The 22941-nt window shown below is 42.5% G+C and overlaps 1 protein-coding gene across 5 annotated transcripts in view; it reads left to right on the forward strand.

The window, feature by feature from the left end:
- LOC117512923 (protein SON) overlaps positions 1-22941 on the forward strand; it is a 451527-nt gene that overhangs the window by 177907 nt on the left and 250679 nt on the right. For 4 of the 5 annotated variants that reach the window (XM_034173153.1, XM_034173176.1, XM_034173169.1 and 1 more), the window contains 2 exons: positions 3646-3798; positions 16349-16527. In XM_034173153.1, coding sequence (XP_034029044.1) covers positions 3646-3798; positions 16349-16527 — 332 coding nt within the window. The remainder of the gene's footprint in view (positions 1-3645; positions 3799-16348; positions 16528-22941) is intronic. The other variant, XM_034173162.1, reaches the window with a different exon arrangement.

Raw genomic sequence — 22941 nt, forward strand, 5'->3', positions numbered from 1 at the left:
CATTTACCGCCACCAGCGGGGGACGCTATGGCCGAGGTGGGAAGTTAATATATGTAGACGTTCAGGACTGAGCCCTCATCATGTACAGCAAGTTTGAAGGATCTACAATGAAGTATGTGGGCGTGACAGTCGTTCGAACTGAAACGGCGTGCTCTGAAAAGCTCGCCAAAGTTTGACGACCCCTAGCAGCCACGCCTTTTGACCTAATTAGAATCTTTTGATAACTTTTGATCACCATTGTGTCGTGATGATGTTGACCAAATTTGAAGACGATCGGATGAAATTCCTAGGACTAGTTCGTGATAATTTTTTGTGCATCGCGGCATGGTAAATATGTGTACTGAATTTTGTGAGGCTATGACGAAAAAACCCCAATGTGGAGGGGTTTTTGAAAATTTCTAGGTGGCTCTATTTCGCGATTTCACTGCAATCATGTGCAACACCCCCAAAATATCGAATTTCGGATCCGGCTGGATGAATTTGCAAAATTTGGTGAGTTTTTGAGCACGGGAACAGGCCGAAATTTCGATTTCAAGAGTGAGAATAATAATAATAATAATAAATAGCACAATTACAATAGGGTCCTCGTAGGACTTTTTCCTACTCAGGCCCTAATAATAATAATAATAATAATAATAAATAATAATAATAAACAGTGCAATTACAATAGGGTCCTCGTAGGAGTTTTTCCTACTCGAGCCCTAATAATAATAATAATAATAAATAATAATAATAAACAGCGCAATTACAATAGGGTCCTCGTATGACATTGTTCTACTTGGGCCCTAATAATAATAAACAGCGCAATTACAATAGGGTCCTCGTAGGACGTTGTCCTACTCGAGCCCTAATAATAACTAGGCCTGCAAGCAGTCATATACGGGCCCTCGTTCCGCGCAACCGCCTACCCAGGCCAACATGTCCCCTTGTGACCAGATGTGGGCATGTGTGTACAGGGGTCCTTGGCAGGCTACAGCTCTTCCACTGCTTCATTCCATGACAGGCTGCTGTGTCACATCGGCTCTGTATGGCATTGGCAAGAAGAGTGCTTGGAATACCTGGAAAGGCCTTCCACAGGTCACTGAGTCCTGTGTGGCTCTGATGCAAGACCCTGCATGTCTCAGCATCAATTCCCCTCACATGCAGACACAAGAGCACTGGGTTGTACGCATGTACGGCAAAGACAGTGAAGCAGTTTCCCTGAATGCACCAAGGAGGCAGATGGACTGAAAGATCTTGACTCCATCCCTCCTACCAAGAATGCATTTTTCCAACATGCAAAGCGGGCACTGCTCTGTGCAGCTCTCATCTGGAAGCAGTCTCTCTGTCAGACTCCTCAGCTTCCATCTCCTGCCGACGGGCTGGACCTGGAATGCTCGAATGAAGGAGCGGGTGCCGCACTGGACGGCCCTGCCAGAGGTGACCCAAGCATGCTCTCTCTTACTGCACTGTGTATGCACAGTCGCTTGCAGAGGCAACTGCAAGTGCAGTAAAGCTGGCCCTTGCTGCACTTCATTGTGCAAATGTCAGGGAGGCTGCACAAACAGCAACCCATAAGTCCAGATTCTATGTTACCAAAGCTTGTCACCAGTTCAGTGGAAACATACATTACACAGAATGAATGGAAGTTCCGAAACTCAAATCTAGTATCTATTTTTAGGATTTTGCTGCTCAGTTCTCTGTTGACATTGATATTATATTATATTATATTATATTTTCCATAAAGTAGGTTTACTGGTCGAACACCCAAAGGAACACGAGTAATTCCAATACTCATGTATGCTTCAGGATTGGAATCTCAGATGGGAAATGTTTATGTACTTCATGTATTTGCTACAAATAAGCTGATACACAAATTTCTAAAGAGGATGCCTATTGTCTGCTCGGAAGGTTGAAATTTTGTTCTAGAAGTAGTAGGTAAGATTACCAGAACCTGTTGTTCTGTTGGTATAGTTTGATTGTACTACTAGTCAATAGGAAGATACACAAATGACATTGTCTAATGATGATGATAATTGTCTGTTCGGAAGGTTGAAGATATGTTCTAGGAGTAGTATGTAAGGTTACCAGTACCCGTTTTTCTTTTGGTATTGTTTGTTGATGTTGTTGTTTGTCAATAAGTCTGATTTGTCCATACTAACCTGGGACATGTACATGTATATAAGTTTGCATTGATTGTAGTTTAAGAAGTTCTTTATTTAAATATTTATCCCAGAGAAGTTGTAAAGTGACCTTGCCTCATCACAATGACAGTGGAACTTCTGGTTTACACCTTGCAGCTGCTGTGAGTCAAACTTGGCTAAGATTCTAAAAGTCAGATATATAGCCAAAGAATGTCAAAAAGATATTTCTCTCACTCCAAAATGTTTAATACTGTGCATTACAAATTGATTTGGAACAAAAACAACCAAGACATGATCTTGCACTCATATTTGACTTTGCCAAGGCAATAAAAATAAGACATTTGGCTGAAATTTTCAGTTTAGCTTTGTTGAAAATTAGGTATTACACTTTAAATTGTATCAAGTAGTTACCGAGATATGACGTTTTTCCTATTTTGAGGTGGCCATCTTGGATTTTGCGCATACTGGACACCAGGGGGCAGCGCCACTTTGTATGCAGTGGTTTTAGAAATGTACTGAGTCATATCTACCACCATGCCAAATTGTAAAAACTTGTCACCAAGTGCACAATTTTTACAGGTTCCCTCCCAGCCTTTGGCAAAAATGCCAACACCAGCCACAGCAGAGAGCAGCATGGGTCCGTAGCGCAGCAGCACATCCAAGCCGTGAGAGCCACAGTCAAGCAGGAGGAAGTGAAAGTGGACAGGGATATATAAAGGAAATGACCCGCAAAAATAAAACCACAGCAGGAAGTAGGGGCGCTACGTCATGTGTGTTACACAGCGCAATTACCATACGGTCCTTGTAGGACTTTTTCCTACTCGGGCCCTAATAATAATAAACAGCGCAATTACAATAGGGTCCTCATAGGACTTTTTCCTACTCGGCCCTAATAAATAATAATAATAAACAGCACAATTACAATAGGGTCCTCGTAGGACTTTTTCCTACTCAGGCCCTAAATATCAAAAATCCTTTCGATGGCTTTTGTATGAATTGGTACAAGCTTTGAAAGAAAGATTGAGGAGAAATTGTCAGAGTAATTTGGATGAAAATTTGTCTTTGCTGAAATGGGAGTTGCTCATGCGGTTTAATGCAGAACTTTTCAGCGCATCCAGATAAAGTTATTTATATGTTCAGCCTCCAGTTTCAGAAATTGTTGCAACAACTCTACTATGGTGGTTATAATGCTCCATCAGGTTATTTACCTTGTCAGTTTTTAAATAGATTTATAGTAATCTTGTTGATAAAATTTGATTTCACAAAGGTAATTTATTCATTAGTTATAGCAGGTTGAGTGAAAGAAGCCACACCCACTCAAAAGTGACAAGCGGTTGGAGCAAAATGGTGAAACAAAAATCTATTTAACAACTTTTATTTGGCTTGGTTCATAATTCCAAAAATTGTCTTTTCTGACTATTTGTGCACCAAACTATGTTGAAATTGGAATAGTTTGGAGAGACCTGTTTGTGCTTTTATTAGCATTTATCCACTTTTGTTGTCATTTTGTTTGTTTACTCAGATAAGGACCAGTTGTTGGAGATTGCCAAGGCCAATGTTGCTGCCATGTGTGCAAGGGCAGGTATGACTATCCCTGTCAGCCTGAGGTCCTCAACACTTCCCCTGACGGTGCCCGCTGTGACCATGAATCCTGCTATGGCCAGTATGACTGCAGGTATGATTTTCACCCTCAGTTTGCTTCCACTTTTTGTATTTTTATGTTATTGTACCATTTCATACACTTCGAGTTAATGCTTCAGTTTGTCAGGCTCCTGTAAATCGTTTGACTGTCAAGTACTGCCCATTACTCATTTTATATACCTGCTTACTCCATTTAAGGGTCATGGAGGGGCTGGAGCTTATCCCAACAGTCACTGGGTGAAAGGTGGGGTACACCGTGGACAGGATGCCAGTCTACTGCAGTCCACATTTTGACAGACAAACATAGTCAGACACACGCTCCCACCTACAACCAGTTTAGAGTCACCAATTCACCGAACTTGCATGTCTTTGGATGTGGGAGGATGCCAGAGCATCTAGAGGGAACCCAGGTGAACATAGTGCCTTAATTGAGAGAGTGGTGTCAACTCAAAACATGGCACCATTTTGGTTCCAACTGCGCTGAGACGACTGAATGTTTATGTTTTCAACATTTTTTTAAAGTAATTTAACCAGATACAGCAACACATCCAGGTACAGGTGCTATCAAAATAAATATAAAATAGTTAAGCTATCAAATTTACATAAATTTACAATTTATTATGATTTATTTAATGAATTTAAAGCCTGATTTTATGCTTCTGCATCTCTGTAACTCCATGTCACGCAATGACATGCATGACAGTTTTAAAGTTTCCGTCTCTGGATTATGCTTTATTCTGGACAAATTTGACCATCAACAAGCTTTTCTTTTTAAAGGAGATTTTTTAATGAAAGACGTGCGGACGGGTCCGCGTGTCGGCTCGCAGCCGCCGCGACACTCCGCCACAGGAAAAACACCTCTGTTGAAAGCCTTAAGGACAAGTTGGAACATGTCCTGCTGTTAAACAATTTCTCATATACTCACTCCACTGAAAGCCATCAAAAGCCGCCTGGATTTTACAAATGGTTATCAACACGGAGGTGTTTTTCCTGTGCCGCCGCACCGCGTCGGCTGCGTCCCGACGCGCGGACCCGTCCGCACGTCTTTCATTAAAAAAATCTCCTTTAACAGTGGAATATCCGGATAAAATGCTGAAACCGACTTCTTCTGAAACTTCTCTGTTCTCTCACGACGTCCTGGATCAATAGAACCTGAAATGTGGAGGTTTTCAGCTTGAACAGGCTGACGACGGTGGCTGAGAGCGCTGCACGAATTTTCACTGAAAACCAGCTTAATTTTTCGAACCGTGTCCACTTCGATGTGTCTCACAGGTTTAGAAAAAATTTTGATCAAACAACGCGCCAGTCTCTCAGCAACTTCTCAGACAAAGGAATTCCGACGAGGGGCTGGACGACTCCTCCCACAAGGAGTGCTCACAGGCGAATGACGTCACCGACAGGCGTGGAAAAACTCACGCATGCGCACGAGGGTTCAAGCATGTCTGACGTAAAAACATATGAATGAAATCCATATAGTTTTTGAAAAAAATAAAAAGGACCGTTGCTTTATTGACAGACCTCGTACATTGCAATCTGACAGGACATTTTTTCCGATGTGAGTGAAAAATCTGTTATACAAATTCCCATATATATGGTGTTTATTACATGGAAAACAACACAAAAACATTGGGACTTTTTTTGTTCGGTGACTGTGAATATCCTGTTTATACAATGACGGTTTAGGTGAGTTTTACTGCGTGGGAGTGAACAATAAATTTACCTCTCAAAACTTTGACAAAGCCGCTTCCATCACACACGGCTGACTTTATTTTCCCATATATTTCTTCTGTTCCGATCCGAAGGGAATCTGTACATCTTGAACCCCTTGTTGTGACCAGTTTTGCATTCAAATGCACAGCAACCCGGCATTTTCAGTGAATAAATAAATAAAATAGCCGGATTTACATGCAGACAGATTAACAGCCAACACTATTTTAGAATCAAGATGGCATCATGAGTCACGTGACCGTTTTTTTGTTGTTTTTTTTTCTCGACTTGTCAGTATACCTCTGTGCTGCCCATACTGGCAAATAGCAGATTGAAAATATTGTCATACAATACAGGGTTCTAGCTAGGATAAAATTTTAGCATAGTGGTAATGTCGAGGGAGCATAGTGACCAGGGGTGGGGGGTGCGGAAGGGGGGGAGCTTTTGAAAATTTAAGCTAAAAATTGGCCGTTCTAGGGCTACCCAAAGGGGAAAAGCCAGGTACGACAGCCCAGGTCCCTTCATCATGTTCAGAAGGCTGGGGAAGTTTGTTGAGTGGGCAATCTCATTCTGGGTTAGCCAGTACATGGCCCTCAGTGAGGCAGTCGGAGTCCGTGGACATTTTTAAGTCAAGACTTAAAACATATTTTTATTCTCTTTCTTATGAGTAGTTTTTATTTTGTTATGTTTTATTCTTTTACTTCCGTTTTTAATTAGGTATTTCATTTTTTTTTATGTTGAACTGTTTTGTGTGAGGCACCTTGAGACGGCTTTTGTTGTAATTTGGCACTTTATAAGCTGATTAAATTTCAATTGAACAACATTTTATTGAGTCTTAAAGTAAATAAATATGAAATTGGTTACTGGATCTTTAAACTCTGGCCATAATAAACTCTACATGGTGGATCCTTGATCTCTGGACATCAACAGAAATAAAATCTGTTAGTTTTTGTCAAAAGCATTTCCTTTCAAACATTATTATTGGCATGCATGTATTTCCATACTTATCTTGCAGCTGTGCTGTAGGTCAGGTTCATAAACAATGCAGGACGTCTCATATTGGGAGGAAAAAATATTTTAGTCAATTGTAGTTTGTTGTCTGTATTGCAACATTTGTAAAGAAATTTTATTTAAAGCAGCAATTCTTTTTGAAGTTATTAATTCCGAGCAGACTCTGTCTCTGCAGAGAGCCGCACAGCATTTGGAGCTGTGCCAACGGAACGGAGGACGATTCTCATTTCTTGACTACAGCAAGACGAGAGTCCCAGTTAGTGACTTTAATACACACAAAAGTGACTCGTGATATTTTAATGGCTTTGAGAGGGGTTAAGAAGTGGACTTACCGCTTCTGAAGAGCAGCAAATCAAAGAGCCACGAGCCATTGAATCAAAGCATTGCTTCATTGATTCACGCTTCAGACTGGAGTCGCGCTGCAGAAACGGTTGATTACAGACCAGCGTAACTGTCCAAAATTATAGCGTAATGGGCCGTAACGCATGTTTGCGCTAGCTAGAACCCTGCAGTAACTAAATTTATTACATGGTTGTGCCACTACACATGCTCTGATTGGCTGATTTCTGGTCTGATATGTTCCCATATCAGACCAGTTACCATGACAGTCAGTCTGGAATGTGTATCACATTCATTACAAACCAGAAAGTTAAAAACACGATTTGAAAAACCAAGTCGGACATGAACATAATACACAAATATTTAAACGGCATTGGAAAAAACAAAGCTTACCAGCTAATGCCTGGATAGTCTGTTAGCAAGTTCTTCACAGAAGTCTGACTATGAACCTTCAGCAGCTTCCATATTCAGGTGATACCGTAAGTTTGCGTAAATATATATATATATATATATATATATATATATATATATAGTAACCATATAATAAATTATTAACCTCGCTTGCTCAGTCTGTACAGGAATATCAGACCTCACTGTTTTTCGCACAGACTGATATTTTCCCGTACAGACCTCACACTCAGTTAATAATCCTTTTAAATAAATAAACAATGCAAGTAGTGCAAGAGAAATTAATGAACTTTTTCAAAACCATTTTAAGTCACAAAACAAAACAAAAATTAATTGCCATGCAATTATACACTACAGTAAATGAAGTATCGCATGTCCAAATATATTTGCATTGATGCTTGCTATTTTAAACTTCTGAATGCTCTATAATCTGATTGGTTAAGCAATTGAAGATAGATACAAATAGTTCAGTCCTTATTGCAGCCTTGTGAGTGGTACAGAACATTCAGATATGCATGGTCTAGTAATTGTTCTTCAAATGGTAAACTTGCTTTTCCTCTTCTCACCCAAGGTTTGTCACAATTTTTGCCGGATCTGGGCTTTGATTCAGGTTTTTCCTCTTTCTTTGTTCCCCTTCACGTGCCCCAGCCTTGATTTACTAGTTATTTTATTTTCATCATGTGGTTATTCTCTGTTCTGTTTTGATTTGTCACTTTGTTTCTTTTCTTACTTTGGTCATGATTCAGTTCCGTTGTTGTTTTATTCAGTAAGTCTGTGTTGTCATTGTTTATCATTCAGTTATCATTTGTTTTTCATTGTTCCCATTGCTTATGTGATCTTTTGTGCTTTAATATCAGTTTTTATCACTTAGTCTCTGTCTTATTTTATGGTCTGTTTAGTCATTTTTGTTTTCTTAGTCAGATCCTGTTCAGTTTCATTTATTTTCTTACTATTTTTTTTTCAGTGTGTTTCCATTCACTCATGCTCTTTGCACCTGTTCATGTATCTTTGTCTTACCTCACTCCACCTTGCATTGTCGTTCCTCACCATCTTGCAACATGCTTTATCTTGGTCTACTAGCCATGCCCCCTTTCTAGATTGCTCCAGACGTGCACCTCGTCCACCCGCATTTAGACCATCACAGCTCACTGCCACTTTGTTGTTGCTTTGTGCACACATCCCAGCCTTTGTATTTAGTCCTGATTTCTTGCCTTGCTGTGTACCGTGTTTTGCTCCATCCTCCTCGGCCACGCCTTTTTGCCTCATTCTTGAAAAAAGTGTTTGCTCATGCCTTTGAACCCTGCCAGAATATGACTGCATTTTTGCTTGACCCCTATTGTGCCTCTGTTCTGCTGACTGACCACCTGTGTACTGAACCAGAGCCTGGAATAATGACCATGATTTCTCACACGCCTAAACTAAGTCTGGGAGTCTGCTTTGTGGGTCCAGCTGCTCCTGGTGCTGGGCAGCCACCCGCCTTGACAAGGTTTTTGCAGTGTTTGTGCTTTTCTTGCCAGGTCTTTTGTGCGTTTGATTGTAGAGGGGCAGCTCTCTTCCATGCCAGCTGACTTGGGGGTCCTTCAGTCACCCCCCCTCCCCCAGATTTAGTTGGAAAATTCTTAAATGTAGGTCTAGTTGTTTATTTTATTTTATTTGTTGATTTTAGTTCTGCTTTTAATACTTTTCACCCTCATCTGTTGATAAGCAGATTGTCTCAGATGACTGTGGACCCACTTATTCTGAAATGGTTTTATTATTTTTTAATTAATAGAACTCAGAACGTTAAAGTAAACAATACAGTCTCAGACTTATGGGTACAGGTGTACCTCAGGGTTGTGTGAGTTCCCCTGTCTTGTTTACTTTCTACAAATTAATGCAGCAGTTATCTCCCCAGTAAACTCATTTTTAAGTTTTCTGATAACACTGCCATCCTCATCCTTTTACACAAGGACAAAGATCCCTCATCTTATTTCTCTGAGGTTGAGTCATTTGTTCAGTGGTGTGTTGCCAATCACTTGGTTATGAATGTAAACAAAAAGCATGAGATTATAGATATCGAGGTGTTCACTTAGATAATCTGTTTAGCTGGGAAACCCATATTAATCATTTATGTGCACGCTTGCAGCAAAGATTGTATTTTTTACATCGACACGGTCGGTGCATTGACCAGTGTGGAGGCCGAAGGATTTTCAGGCTCGTCTGTGAAAGAAAAGAGTCAAGACATTGGCTGTTTGTCAGATGACAGGCTTTTTAATACAGAGTACTCTGGATGCTGTGCCAACCAGGGTGTCCTGATTTGGGTTAGGGTTAGGAATGATTGGATTGGGTGGATAGGGTGGATAGGATTGAACAGTGTAAAGTGTGGCTTTCTGAGCCCAGCTTTTATCCACATCAGGGCAGGGGGCAGTTACACATACAGTGTTAAAAGCGAATACATCTGTTCAAACATAAACAGAGTTAATTACACAGGAACAGGATGTCAAAACAAGGTCTGGACTGAATGATTGTCCTTCTGTCTACAACATTGACAGGGCTGTGATGATCAAAGGGTCCCTTTCATGTAACAGAATGTCTTTTCATCATGGCATGGATCAGGGGTCACTTGGAGGTCTTGGCACGATGTCCCGCTGTGAGCCATTGACCAGAGTTGAGTTCTGCAGTGTCACTCAGAGATCATTTGTGTGATAAGGCAAGGGAAGGCTGGAGAAGTGTCTCTTATCAGATACCTTCACACTAAAGCCCCTTTCACACCGGGCCCACTTTGAGTTGCATTGTGCGGCATCATGACGATGCCACGTGGAAGCAACCCAGTGCCGAGACGATGTACCTCAACATCACAACAGCGCTAGGGCTGCAAAGGACAAAGCGAATTGGACGCCAAAAATTAAACATGTTTAATTTTTTCTGCATCGAGCACAGAACGCAGAAAATAATTAAACATGTTTAATCAGAAAGGAAGTGGTTTCAATGCAAGTCAGGGCAAAGCGAGGGTATTCAACGTGACTGGGAGCCACCCCCTCACAATACAGTGTTACCCGACACCAATTTATGATTCGTGCTGTGTTCCATTGTTCCCGAAGTATAAATCACGCAGGATTATTTTAACAGCTTGGGACTCCGGCAAGGGTGGTCGCATCTCCTCCTCTCTCCTCTATCTCTGCTCCAGCCTTCAAGTCCCCGACTTCACCAGACTGTGAAATCTTCAAAGTATATTGGATTAACCATGGAACTGATCAGCTGGTCTCTGAACACTATTGACACAATTTTTTCAACAAGGAAATCAGGGCCGGGGGACCCTGCGTGCCCAGATGGAACCTACCCTGCTTGCTATGTTCTTGACTCCTGGGAGACATGGTGTGTCGCATGCTTTGTGCCATTCTCTGTGGAGGACGTCGAGGATTTATTTATATTTGGTTTTATTGTAGGAGGGCTGGTACTTATTGGTTTATGTGCTGCCCTGACCTACCAGAGAATTGGCAAGACGGCTGCCACCAGAGCCACGACCCCTCACCTGTCTGTCATGATTAATGAGTCGGGCAAGGTGATACATTCTCAGACTGCATTAACCCTTGAACTCAGATGCAAATTGGATAATATCTTGGCGCAAATGCACGCCTTGCAAAGGAAGATGTCGGAGACCAGGGAATGTTCATAATTGGATCTCGTTGTTCATGTGAGCTATAAAGGTGTTTTTCACTGATCAACCATAAACATGGCAGGCTTATCAGCCTCTGAAGGACAAAATGCCCCATTGTTTTCCTCCAGAAGAATTTCTACGGCCTTCGTGATCTATTCGGCTACCTTCTTTCCTATGTTCTGCAACTCCAGCACACACGGACAGAAACTGACTCATTTGCCACTCACACATGGACAGAGACTGAAAGCGTGCTCCCACCCCCCTCCTGTCCCCATCCACCACCCCATCCCAGCTCCCGCTCATGCCACTCCCTTCCCCCTCCGGGGTGCCGTGCAGTTTTCGCTGCTGTAGCTCCCTGTTCTCCCCCAAGCTGGCGGCGGCGCAACTACATGTTGCTGCGGCTCCCCCACACTCACATTGCCTCAATTCGGAAAATGGACTGTTTCAAAGTTTAGTGCACATAAACAATGTCAAATGGATATGTGTTGTTTTTCATTCTGATGTGTGCCATTATTACGGTAAACAAGTAATAATTGTGGATTATTTGCTGTATCTTGTTTGTGGTAATTGGAGTGTGGACGTAATCTTGTTGTTGCACTCGTGTAATGACAATGACAATAAATCTCATACATCATCCATCCATACCGTGTGCACAATGCAGTAAAACTACATGCTCAAAGAACGCAGAAAAAACTGCTGATTGTCCATAAAAGTCCTGCTCACAGACTAATTGCCAGAAACAGGACATGTCCACATCCAGTAAAAAGTCCAGACATCTCCAGTCTAGTCACGGACGATTCGTTTGCGTGTGCACATGTGAACAATTAAAAGAAAAATATAACTGTCTGGCTGCTGCAGTTCCTCGCTTTCCATTCAAACTCTCTCATCATTGTATTAAATAAAGGACAAAAAAGTACAGAAGTACTGCTCACAGACTGATTGCCAGAGACAGGACATGGCCACATCAAGTAAAAAGTCCGGACATCTCCACTTTTACTCACGGACGGTTTGTGCGCAGCCCGCGGTCAAAGGAAGAAAGATAAATTAGGACCGCAAGCAGTCATATGCGTTCGCCCTCGTTCGCGCGACTGCCTACCCAGGCCAGCGCATCCCCTTGTGACCAGATGTGGGCATGTGCGTACAGGGGCAACCATTCATCACACACAGTTCAAATTTCAAGCAGATCACACAATGAATGAAGGAGATCTAACATGTTGATGGTTCAGCCATTAGGGGGCGCTCATTGTACATACAGAGGGGCCAGGTGTGTTCAGGGGCCAACCGTCGTCACACATGTGAAGTTTCAATTCAATCAGTTAATGCATGAAGGAGTTATGATGAGTTGATGGTTCATCCACTACGGGGCACTTAGTGCACAAACAGAGGGCAAGGTGTGTTAAGGGGCTGACCCTCATTACACATGTGAAGTTTCAAGTCAATCAGGTAATGCATGGAGTTATGACAAGTTGATGGTTCCTCCACTAGGGGGCGCTCAGTGCACAAACAGAGGAGCCAGGTGTGTTAAGGGGCTGCCCCTCATTACACATGTGAATTTTCAAGTCAATCAGGTAATGCATGAAGGAGTTATGACAAGTTGATGGTTCATCCACTAGGGCAGTCAGAGCACAACCAGAGGGGCCAGGTGTGTTCAGGGGCCAACTGTCATCACACATGTGAAGTTTCAAGTCAATCAGGCAAAGCATGAAGGAGTTATCATGACTTGATGTTCCATGGCAGAGGGTCAAAATGGCGGCGCCATAGCGGCCACACCCTTCGACATAGAGAAAAGCTTTCAATCACTTTTGGTCAGTATCATCTCTGGATGCTGTGAAAGAAATTTGAAGTGCATTGGACAAAATCCCTAGGAGGAGTTCGTTCAAATACAACGTGTGTAAATCACGCCAAAATGACAAAAAAATTCAAAATGGCCGACTTCCTGTTTAGAGTAGACCAATGGTGCAGGACACTTTTTTGTACGTCTATGCAAGTCATGTGTACCAATCTTCATCCCCCTACTCCAAAAAAAAAAAAAAAAAACCCTACGGGGAGTGGTTTTTGAAAGTTTCAAGGGGGCGCTATTGAGGCATTTTGCCCTGCCCATGGGCGACGCCCTTATGAATTGTAAGAGGTTGTCCTGCTTGACATGTGTATCAATTTTCATGATGATATGACAAAATTAAAGCCATCAAAACGAAGAACGTAATTTCATGGCGAAGGGTTGATATTTGGCACGTCGCTACACGGACACAGTTACTCCTCACTTCACGGTGATCATTGCCTATGTTCACCAACTTGTTCTGCATGTTTTAGAAGTGAAATGACGGAGAATCAGATGCTGAAACGAGTTATATTTGTGACCCCCCCAACAGCTAATAAGCTAAACCTAGATTTATAAATAACAGCAACACCCCCGCCTTGCTTTGCATCAGGAAGGACGTGACCAAATGTATATGCTGGTAGGCAGACCTCATATAAGTGGAGGACAGCTGTTAATTTAAGCCAGGTTTCACATAACCCAATCATATCTAAGTGATGATCAATAATTAGATCATTAATCAACAATGATTTTGAGGATAGTGATCTTATGTTAATAAGATTCAGACTAAGGACCTCAGTGGGGTTGACAGTTGAACTTTTTGGGTTTAGGGGTGGCTCCAGAGGAGCATATATAAGATGTCTGGAAGTAGTTTTAGGTTTGAGACATTCAATGTGAGTTGTTGGTAGTAGACACAAAATCTTTGATATTCCTGGAACAGCCAATGGGCCATCGTCAATTTCAACATTATCCAAGTAGTAATAGGTATTAAGTTTGCAAGCATAGCCCTCTATGATTTTTATGGACACGTCTACGGAAGCTGGCCACAGTCTCAACTTGTTGAATTTCCCTCCCTGGCAGATAAACTGCACTATTACCATACGAGTGTATTTTCTGCACTAATTCCCCCGCTAAGCTAATGGATTCCCCACCCACATTTGTCATAAGCCTTGCTGGGTCTCTAATCACCTGCTCCGTGGCCTGCTGCTTCCCTGTAGAGTTCTATCTATGTTTGCAAACAAGATGGCGGCGCCTTCCCCAGTAGGGTGGAGGCCATCTGGCATCAGCAAGCCACGGTGGCCAGAGAACAAAGGCCAGTTATCAATAAAGCTAAAGCCTTACTGTCTACAAAATTGTGCCAGCCACCTATTTAACAATGTCAGCCTGTTAAATGCCTCATCAGTACCCCGGGAGGGGAGGGGACCAGAGACTATTAATTAATGCCAACACATCTTTCTGGCAAGGTCACAAGTCCATTTTTGTGACCTCTGAGTGCTTTATCCTGACATCATTGGTGCCGACGTGAATAACTATGTGGCTGTATCTCATGTCATGTTCCTTAGTTCCCTTCTGCAGCGTCAGCACCCTAAGATGGGAGGCAATGTCAAGAACTCTGGCCCCAGGAATACATTTAACATCAGCTGCCGTCTGTATCCTGACTTTGTGGGTGATAGAATCCCCTGTCACTAAAGTCTGTTGTTTTGGCCTGGAGACAGGAGTGGAAGTCACTCGTGGCCTCAGAGAATTCACATCAGGGAAATCCAAGGGGGGGAGAACCGATTCACAATTCGATAAAATAATAAAATCATGTTAGTTGTAACACAAAGTGGTTGTGTTCTTCTGTTCTTCGAACTGTTGACTCCACAGGAAGCTCCCTGTCTTGTAGATATATTTGACCCAGGAATGCTTTGGAGAGTATTTTAGAGACATGTAGGCTATAAATTGGTCACAGGGATGGGGGATGTTAACTTCTCCTGGCCTGGAATACCTCTGGTTTTGATGCTTGGCTGTTAAAATGTCTGATAACGTACACTCGCTGGGACATTTCCAGGGACACTTTTGAAGAAAAAATAAATTATAAGTAATGGTAAGACTGATGGGGGAAGGTTTCGGAGACATCCCCAGTTGGATCCAGGAGGTCAAAAGCGTAACACCAGTCTTTTTTCAGTTTGAGATCAGCCTTTTAGGAAAGAGAATGAATGCACTTTATTGGATTAATTATAAATGAGGGTATCTGCGCTACACATCCCCAGTTCAGTCATATTAACGAAGGATGCACCGATCCCGATACCAGTTTTGGGTATCGGCCCGATCCTGTATTCATTTTCTTGTACTTGTAATCATAAAACTTCTCCTATACTGCAACATCCGATGCCCCTTTACAGCAGCGTGATGTCAAGCTCTCAATGGGGGATTTGCACACACATACTCCATAATTTCTGGACTATAAGCCTCTACTTTTTCATACATTTTGAACACTGTGGCTTAAACAATGATGCAGCTAATTTATGGATTTTTTCAGGCTTTCATGTAATTTACTCATAAGTCGAAATACGTCCATCAGTGCTGTCAGTTGGTTGGCTGAAAGCCGCAGTCCTCATGCAGAGTAATTTCTCACACAGAGTAAATAATAAAGTCTTACCTGTTTCAGTGGAATTCATCATCACATGATCCTGAAGAAAAATTATCCACATACAGCCTCCTGAGTTTCAAAAACATCTGAAAATACTTTAATTCCTTGTTGTGGCTGAAAAAAAGTTCCTGTGTGACTTCGTACTTTGCGCAGCAGTTGCTCCATCAGAACTCAGATCACGGATTCAGCGGTAAAAGTTGTAATCCATTTGCGGAATGTCTGTGTTGCTGTGTTCAGAGCTTCCTCTCCTCTCCACGAGCCGCAGTTTTGCACAAGAAGTTGAAAGTTTTACTGTGCCTCGCTAACATCTCAGTTACCACAGGCAACGGGCAATTCTGTCTGCATGTGATGAAATTATTCCTTGATCTACAAAGAAAAAAATTAAATAATGTAAAAATTACTCTGTTTTGCCTCTGTGTGGAGTGGAGATGCCGCACAGCACCATGTGTGAGTGTGACGCCGTGCTCATCAATTTTGCGTGTTCCACCTTTGGGGAAAAAAACAGTGACGGCTGGCGTGCGCAACCAGTCGATCCCGAGTGATCGGGGGCTGAGTTCCAGTCAATCGCGTGAAGAAAAAAAAAAAAAATCCTAAAAAATTTCCTAATGTTGTGAACTTGTTCACTCATATGGCAGTAAAACTTTTCTGATTCTGATTCTGATTTGGTGAAAAATGTGCCAACTCAACATGCAGACCCCACCACCTTGGATCTACTGTGGCAACCCCAAGTGAAAACAAGGGAGCAGCCGAAGGGATTTACGGATCTGTATGCACAACACCTCATGCATGTTGTGGGAACAACGGCTGTGGATGTGCTGAAAAGTATGGAAGTCTTGGCTGAAGTTGGGCCTCTTGATGGCAAAGTTCTGTAGGTGGGGCCCACAACCCGAGAGTTGCATCATTACAATTCACTTGAACCTTGTGGAGGCTTGGGTGGCGATCCACATTCAGGGCTTGGACCTTGCTAGCAGGTCTGGTTATTATTATTATTATTATTACCTTATTGTTTATTCTCTTTTGTCTCTGTGTTTTAGCCACCATGACAGCAGCCCTATCCAATTTGGGAACTCTGTCTTCATTTCTTACAATGTGGCCTATTACCAACAACCCAGCTTCTAGTGTTGCTGCTCAAACCAACATGGCAGCTTTGGAGGAAATGAAGAGGAAGGTAGTGAAGCAGGCCAACATCATCAGCATTAAAGAATTTACTGATGTAAGTATATTAGCATTTATCATATTTTATATGTTTAAATTGCAGTATTCACTGTAACTGCACTGCACAAATAAAGAAACCACACACTATCCACTCCAAAATTATTTTAAAATAAGTAAATTGACAAACTACTTTGAATGTCAGGTTTTATTTCTTGGATTTGATTTCTAGTTATATTAAATAACATAGAACCTTGCACAATTTCTGTTAGATCATCAAATTTTTGAGTGATCAAAAATATTTGTGGAGGCCATTTTTAAATAAATACTTGGGGCCCTCATACACTCAGCACAAAACAGCACAAAAGACAGAGTAGTTGTCATTGCTCATTTTCTTGAATGCTGTTGTCATGTTGTCATGTTTTCATGTTCATGTCCACTAAATCATAAGACCACTTCATGTGGGTATTTTTGTCAAAAAATTAGATATGGTCATCCATCATGAGAAAACATGCGGAACCAGGCTAGTAAAAACCAAGCCCCCTTCATAAAAGCGACTTGACAATGCATGTCCACTTTGCCTGAAGATGTTATCAGCCAGCAGCAACAGTATAATATTTTTTATTGCCTCCGCCAACGAAGTTGGAGTTATGTTTTTGCCCGTTTGTTTCTGAATAGCGTGAAGTGCACAATTTTTCATAAATCGTTATGAAATTTTTACTGAAGATTCATAATCTGATAGGTAAGAACTAATTCAATGTCACAGGTCAAAAGTCATAGTCAGGAAAAATCTTGGAAAATGTTTAACATTGAATAAATTTTCAAAACTTCATATCTCTAAAAAATTGCATTTCTTTCATATTTGAGAGCGTTATGTAGGAATGTATCTTATATCCACTGACAAACTTTGATCGATATCTTATCTACAGTAGTGTTCAGAATAATAGTAGTGCTATGTGACTAAAAAGATTAATCTAGGTTTTGAGTATATTTCTTATTGTTACATGGGAAACAAGGTACCAGTAGATTCAGTAGATTCTCACAAATCCAACAAGACGAAGCATTCATGATATGCACACTCTTAAGGCTATGAAATTGGGCTATTAGTAAAAAAAAAAAAAAAAAAAAGTAGAAAAGGGGGTGTTCACAATAATAGTAGCATCTGCTGTTGACACTACAATCTCAAAACTATTATGTTCAAGCTGCTTTTTTAGCAATCCTGTGAATCACTAAACTAGTATTTAGTTGTATAACCACAGTTTTTCATGATTTCTTCACATCTGCGATGCATTAATTTTGTTGGTTTGGAACCAAGATTTTGCTCTTTTACTAGTGTGCTTGGAGTCATTGTGTTGTTGAAACACCCACTGCAAGGGCATGTCCTCTTCAGCATAAAGCAACATGACCTCTTCATTGTATTTTGACATATCCAAACTGATCCATGATCCCATGGTATGCGATATATAGGCCCAACACCATAGTAGGAGAAACATGCCCATATCATGATGCTTTCACCACCATGCTTCACTGTCTTCACTGTGAACTGTGGCTTGAATTCAGAGTTTGGGGGTCATCTCACAAACTGTCTGCGGCCCTTGGACCCAAAAAGAACAATTTTACTCTCATCAGTCCACAAAATATTCCTCCATTTCTCTTTAGGCCAGTTGATGTGTTCTTTGGCAAATTGTAACTTCTTCTGCACTTCTTTTATTTAACAGAGGGACTTTGCAGGGGATTCTTGCAAATAAATTAGCTTCACACAGGCATCGTCTGTCACAGCACTTACAGGTAACTCCAGACTGTCTTTGATCATCCTGGAGCTGATCAATGGGTGAGCCTTTGCCATTCTGGTTATTCTTCTATCCATTTTGATGGTTGTTTTCCGTTTTCTTCCACGCGTCTCTGTTTTTTTTGTCCATTTTAAAGCATTGGAGATCATTGTAGATGAACAGCCTATAATTTTTTGCACCTGCGTATAAGTTTTCCCCTCTCCAATCAACTTTTTAATCAAACTACGCTGTTCTTCTGAACAATGTCTTGAACGTCCCATTTTCCTCAGGCTTTCAAAGAGAAAAGCATGTTCAACAGGTGCTGGCTTCATTCTTACATAGGGGACACCTGATTCACACCTGTTTGTTCCACAAAATTGACAAGCTCACTGACTGAATGCCACACTACTATTATTGTGAACACCTCTCCAGCGAGGCGTCCAGGGGGCATCCGGAAAAGATGCCTGAGCCACCTCAACTGACTCCTTTCGACATGGAGGAGCAGCGGCTCCACTCCGAGCTCCTCCCGAGTGACCGAGCTCCCTATCTCTAAGGGAGCGCCCAGCCACCCTGCGGTGGAAACTCATTTCGGCCGCTTGTACTCGCGATCTCGTTCTTTCGGTCATGAGCCAAATCTCATGACCATAGGTGAGGATCGGAACGTAGATCGATCGGTAAATCAAGAGCTTTGCCCCCCTACTCAGCTCTCTCTTCACCACGATGGTCCGATACAGCGACCGCATCACTGCAGATGCTGCACCGATCCGTCTATCGATCTCACGCTCCATCCGTCCCTCACTCGTGAACAAGACCCCGAGATACTTAAACTCCTCCACTTGAGGCAAGGACACTCTACCTACCTGAAGAGGGCAAAGCACCTTTTTCTGGTTGAGAACCATGGCCTCGGATTTGGAGGTGCTGATTTTCATCCCGGACGCTTCACACTCGGCTGCAAACCGCCCCAGTGCACGCTGAAGGTCCTGATTTGACGAAGCCAACAGAACCACATCGTCTGCAAACAGCAGAGACGAGATTCTGTAGTTCCCAAACCAGACCCCCTCTACACCCTGCTGCGCCTTGAAATTCTGTCCATAAAAATAATGAACAGAACCGGTGACAAAGGGCAGCCCTGGCGGAGGCCAACGTGCACTGGAAACAGGTTTGACTTACTACCGGCAATGCGAACCAAGCTCCTGCTGCGGTCGTACAGGGACCGGATAGCCCGTAGCAAAGTACCTCGGACCCCGTACTCCCGGAACACTCCCCACAGGGTGCCCCGAGGGACACGGTCGAACGCCTTCTCCAGATCCACAAAACACATGTGGACTGGTTGGGCGAACTCCCATGAACCCTCGAGCACCCGGTGGAGTGTGTAGAGCTGGTCCAGTGTGCCGCGACCAGGACAAAAACCACACTGCTCCTCCTGAATCCGAGGTTCAACCATCGGTCGAATTCTCCTCTCCAGTACTCTGGAATAGACCTGACCGGGGAGGCTGAGGAGTGTTGGAACACACCCTCCGGTCCCCCTTCTTAAACAGAGGGACCGGAGATACCTTCTTAATAAACAGGTATTTGAACACCTGTGAAAATCAATGTTAATATTTGGTACATTAGCCTTTGTTTGCAATTACAGAGGTCAAACATTTCCTGTAGTTTTTGAACAGGTTTGCACACACTGCAGCAGGGATTTTGGTCCACTCCGCCATACAGATCTTCTCCAAATCTTTCAGTTTTGGAGTTTCAGCTCCCTCCAAAGATTTTCTATTGAGTTCAGGTCTGGAGACTGGCTAGGCCACTCCAGGACCTTGAAATGCTTCTTGCAGAGCCCCTCCTTAGTTGGCCTGGCTGTGTGTTTGGGGTCATTGTCATGCTGGAAGACCCAGCCATGACCCATCTTCAATGCTCTTACTGAGGTTGTTTGCCAAAATCTCGCAATACATGACCCCATCCATCCTCCCTTCAATACAGTGCAGTTGTCCTGTCCCCTTTGCAGAGCATCCCCAGAGTATGACGTTTCCACCCCCATGCTTCACAGTTTGGATGGTTTTCTTGGGGTTGTTCTCATCCTCTAAACATGGTAAGTGGAGTTGATTTCAAAAAGCTCTATTCTGGTCTCATCTGACCACATGACCTTCTCCCATGCCTCCTCTGGATCATCCAGATGGTCACTGGTGAACTTCAAACGGGTCTGGACATGTGCTGGCTTGAGCAGGGGGACCTTGCTGCCCTGTCCTAGTTATTAGGGCCCGAGTAGGAAAAGTCCTACGAGGACCCTTTTGTAATTGCGCTGTTTATTATTATTATTATTATTATTATTATTATTATTTATTATTATTAGGGCCCGAGTAGGAAAAAGTCCTACGAGTACGCTATTGTAATTGCGATGTTTTTTGTTATTATTATTATTATTTATTATTATTATTAGGGCCCGAGTAGGAAAAAGTCCCATGAGGACCCTATTGTAATTGCGCTGTTTATTATTATTATTAGGGCCTGAGTAGGCAACGTCCGACGAGGACCCTATTGTAATTGCGCTGTTTATTATTATTGTTATTATTTATTATTATTATTAGGGCCAGAGTAGGCAACGTCCTACGAGGACCCTATTGTAATTGCGCTGTTTATTATTATTATTATTATTATTTATTATTATTATTATTCTCACTCTTGAAATCGAAATTTCGGCCTCTTCCCATGCTCAAAAACTCACCAAACTTTCCAAAATCGTCCGGCCGGATCCAAAATTCGATATTTTGGGGGCAACGCACATGTTCGCAGAAAAATTGCGAAATAGCGCCCCCTAGAGATTTTCAAAAACCCCTCCGCATTGGGCTTTTTTGGTGTAGGGAGATGAAAATTGGTCCACTTGTGTCTTTCATAGACGTACAAAAAAGTGTCTTGCACCATGAGTCTACTCCAAACAGGAAGTCAGCCATTTTGAGTTTTCTTCTCATTTTGGCGTGATTTCCACATGTTGTATTTGAACGAACTCCTCCTAGGGATGTTGTCCAATGCACTTCAAATTTCTTTGACAGCATCCAAAGATGATACTGACCAAAAGTTATCGAAAGCTTTTCTCTATGTTGAAGGGTGTGGCCGCTATGGTGCCGCCATTTTGACCCTTTGCCATAGAACATCAAGTCATGATAACTCCTTCATGCTTTGCCTGATTGACTTGAAACTTCACATGTATGATGATGGTTGGCCCCAGAACACACCTAGCCCCTCTGTTTGTACACTGAGCGCCCCCTAGTGGATGAACATTCAACATGTCATAACTCCTTCTTGCATTGTGTGATTTGTTTCAAGTTTTAACTGTGTGATGAGTGGTTGCCCCTGTACGCACATGCCCACATCTGGTCACAAGAGAACACACTGCCCTGGGTAGGCGGTCGCGCGGAACGAGGGCCCGTATATGACTGCTTGCAGTCCTAGTTATTATTATTATTATTATTATTATTATTCCCACTTTTGAAATCGAAATTTCGGCCTCTTTCCATGCTCAAAAACTCACCAAACTTTCCAAAGTCGTCCGGCCGGATCCGAAATTCAATATTTTGGGGGCATCGCACATGGTCGCAGCGAAATCGCAAAATAGCGCCCCCTAGAAATTTTCAAAAACCCCTCCGCTTTGGGCTTTTTTCGTCGTAGCCTCACGAAATTCGGTACACATATTTACCATGCCAGCACGCATGAAAAAGTCTCTTACTGTCATGGTGAAATATCGACAGGATGTCGGCCATTTTGATTTTAAGCTTCGATTTTGAGCAAATTTTTGCCATTTTTGGCCATTTCCACTACTTACATTTGAACGAACTCGTCCTAGGGATTTCATCCGATCGACTTCAAATTTGGTCAACATCATCACAACACAATGGTGATCAAAAGTTATCAAAAGATTCTAATTAAGTCAAAAGACGTGGCTGCTAGGGGTCGTCAAACTTTGCCGAGCTTTTGGGAGCATGCCATTTCACTTCGAACGGCTGTCACGCCCACATACTTCATCGTAGATCCTTCAAACTTTCTGGACATGATGAGGGCTCCGCCCTGAATGTCTACATATCTTAAGTTCCCACCTGCGCCATAGCGCCCTCCGGTGGTGGTGGGAAATGTCCTATTTTTACTTTAAGAGGTCCTGATGCCACATACTTAACCCAATCAACTTCATTCCACTTTTAAAACTTGCAGAACAAATTGGTGAACATAGGCGATAAACACCATGAAGTTACGAGTAACGGCGTCCGTGTGGCGGCGTGCCGAATATTGCCCATTCGCCATGAAATTACGTTCTTGCTTTTGGCGGCTTTCATTTTGTCACATCATCATGAAAATTGATACACAGGTCGAGCACGACAACCTCTTACAATTCATAGGGGCTTAGCCCATGGGCGGGGCAAAATGCCTCAATAGCGCCCCCTTGAAACTTTCAAAAACCCCTCCCCAGGTTTTTTTGGAGTAGGGAGATGAAAATTGGTACACATGTGTGACTTGCATAGACGTACAAAAAAGTCTCTTGCACCATGGGTCTACTCCAAACAGGAAGTCGGCCATTTTGAATTTTCTGGTCATTTTGGCGTGATTTCCACATGTTGTATTTGAACGAACTCCTCCTAGGGATTTTGTCCAATGCACTTCAAATTTCTTCCAGATCACCCAGAGACGATACTGAGCAAAATTTATCCAAAGCTTTTCTGTATGTCAAAGGG

Source organism: Thalassophryne amazonica, chromosome 1 (genome assembly GCF_902500255.1).
Source record: "Thalassophryne amazonica chromosome 1, fThaAma1.1, whole genome shotgun sequence".
NCBI classification, from domain to species: domain Eukaryota; kingdom Metazoa; phylum Chordata; class Actinopteri; order Batrachoidiformes; family Batrachoididae; genus Thalassophryne; species Thalassophryne amazonica.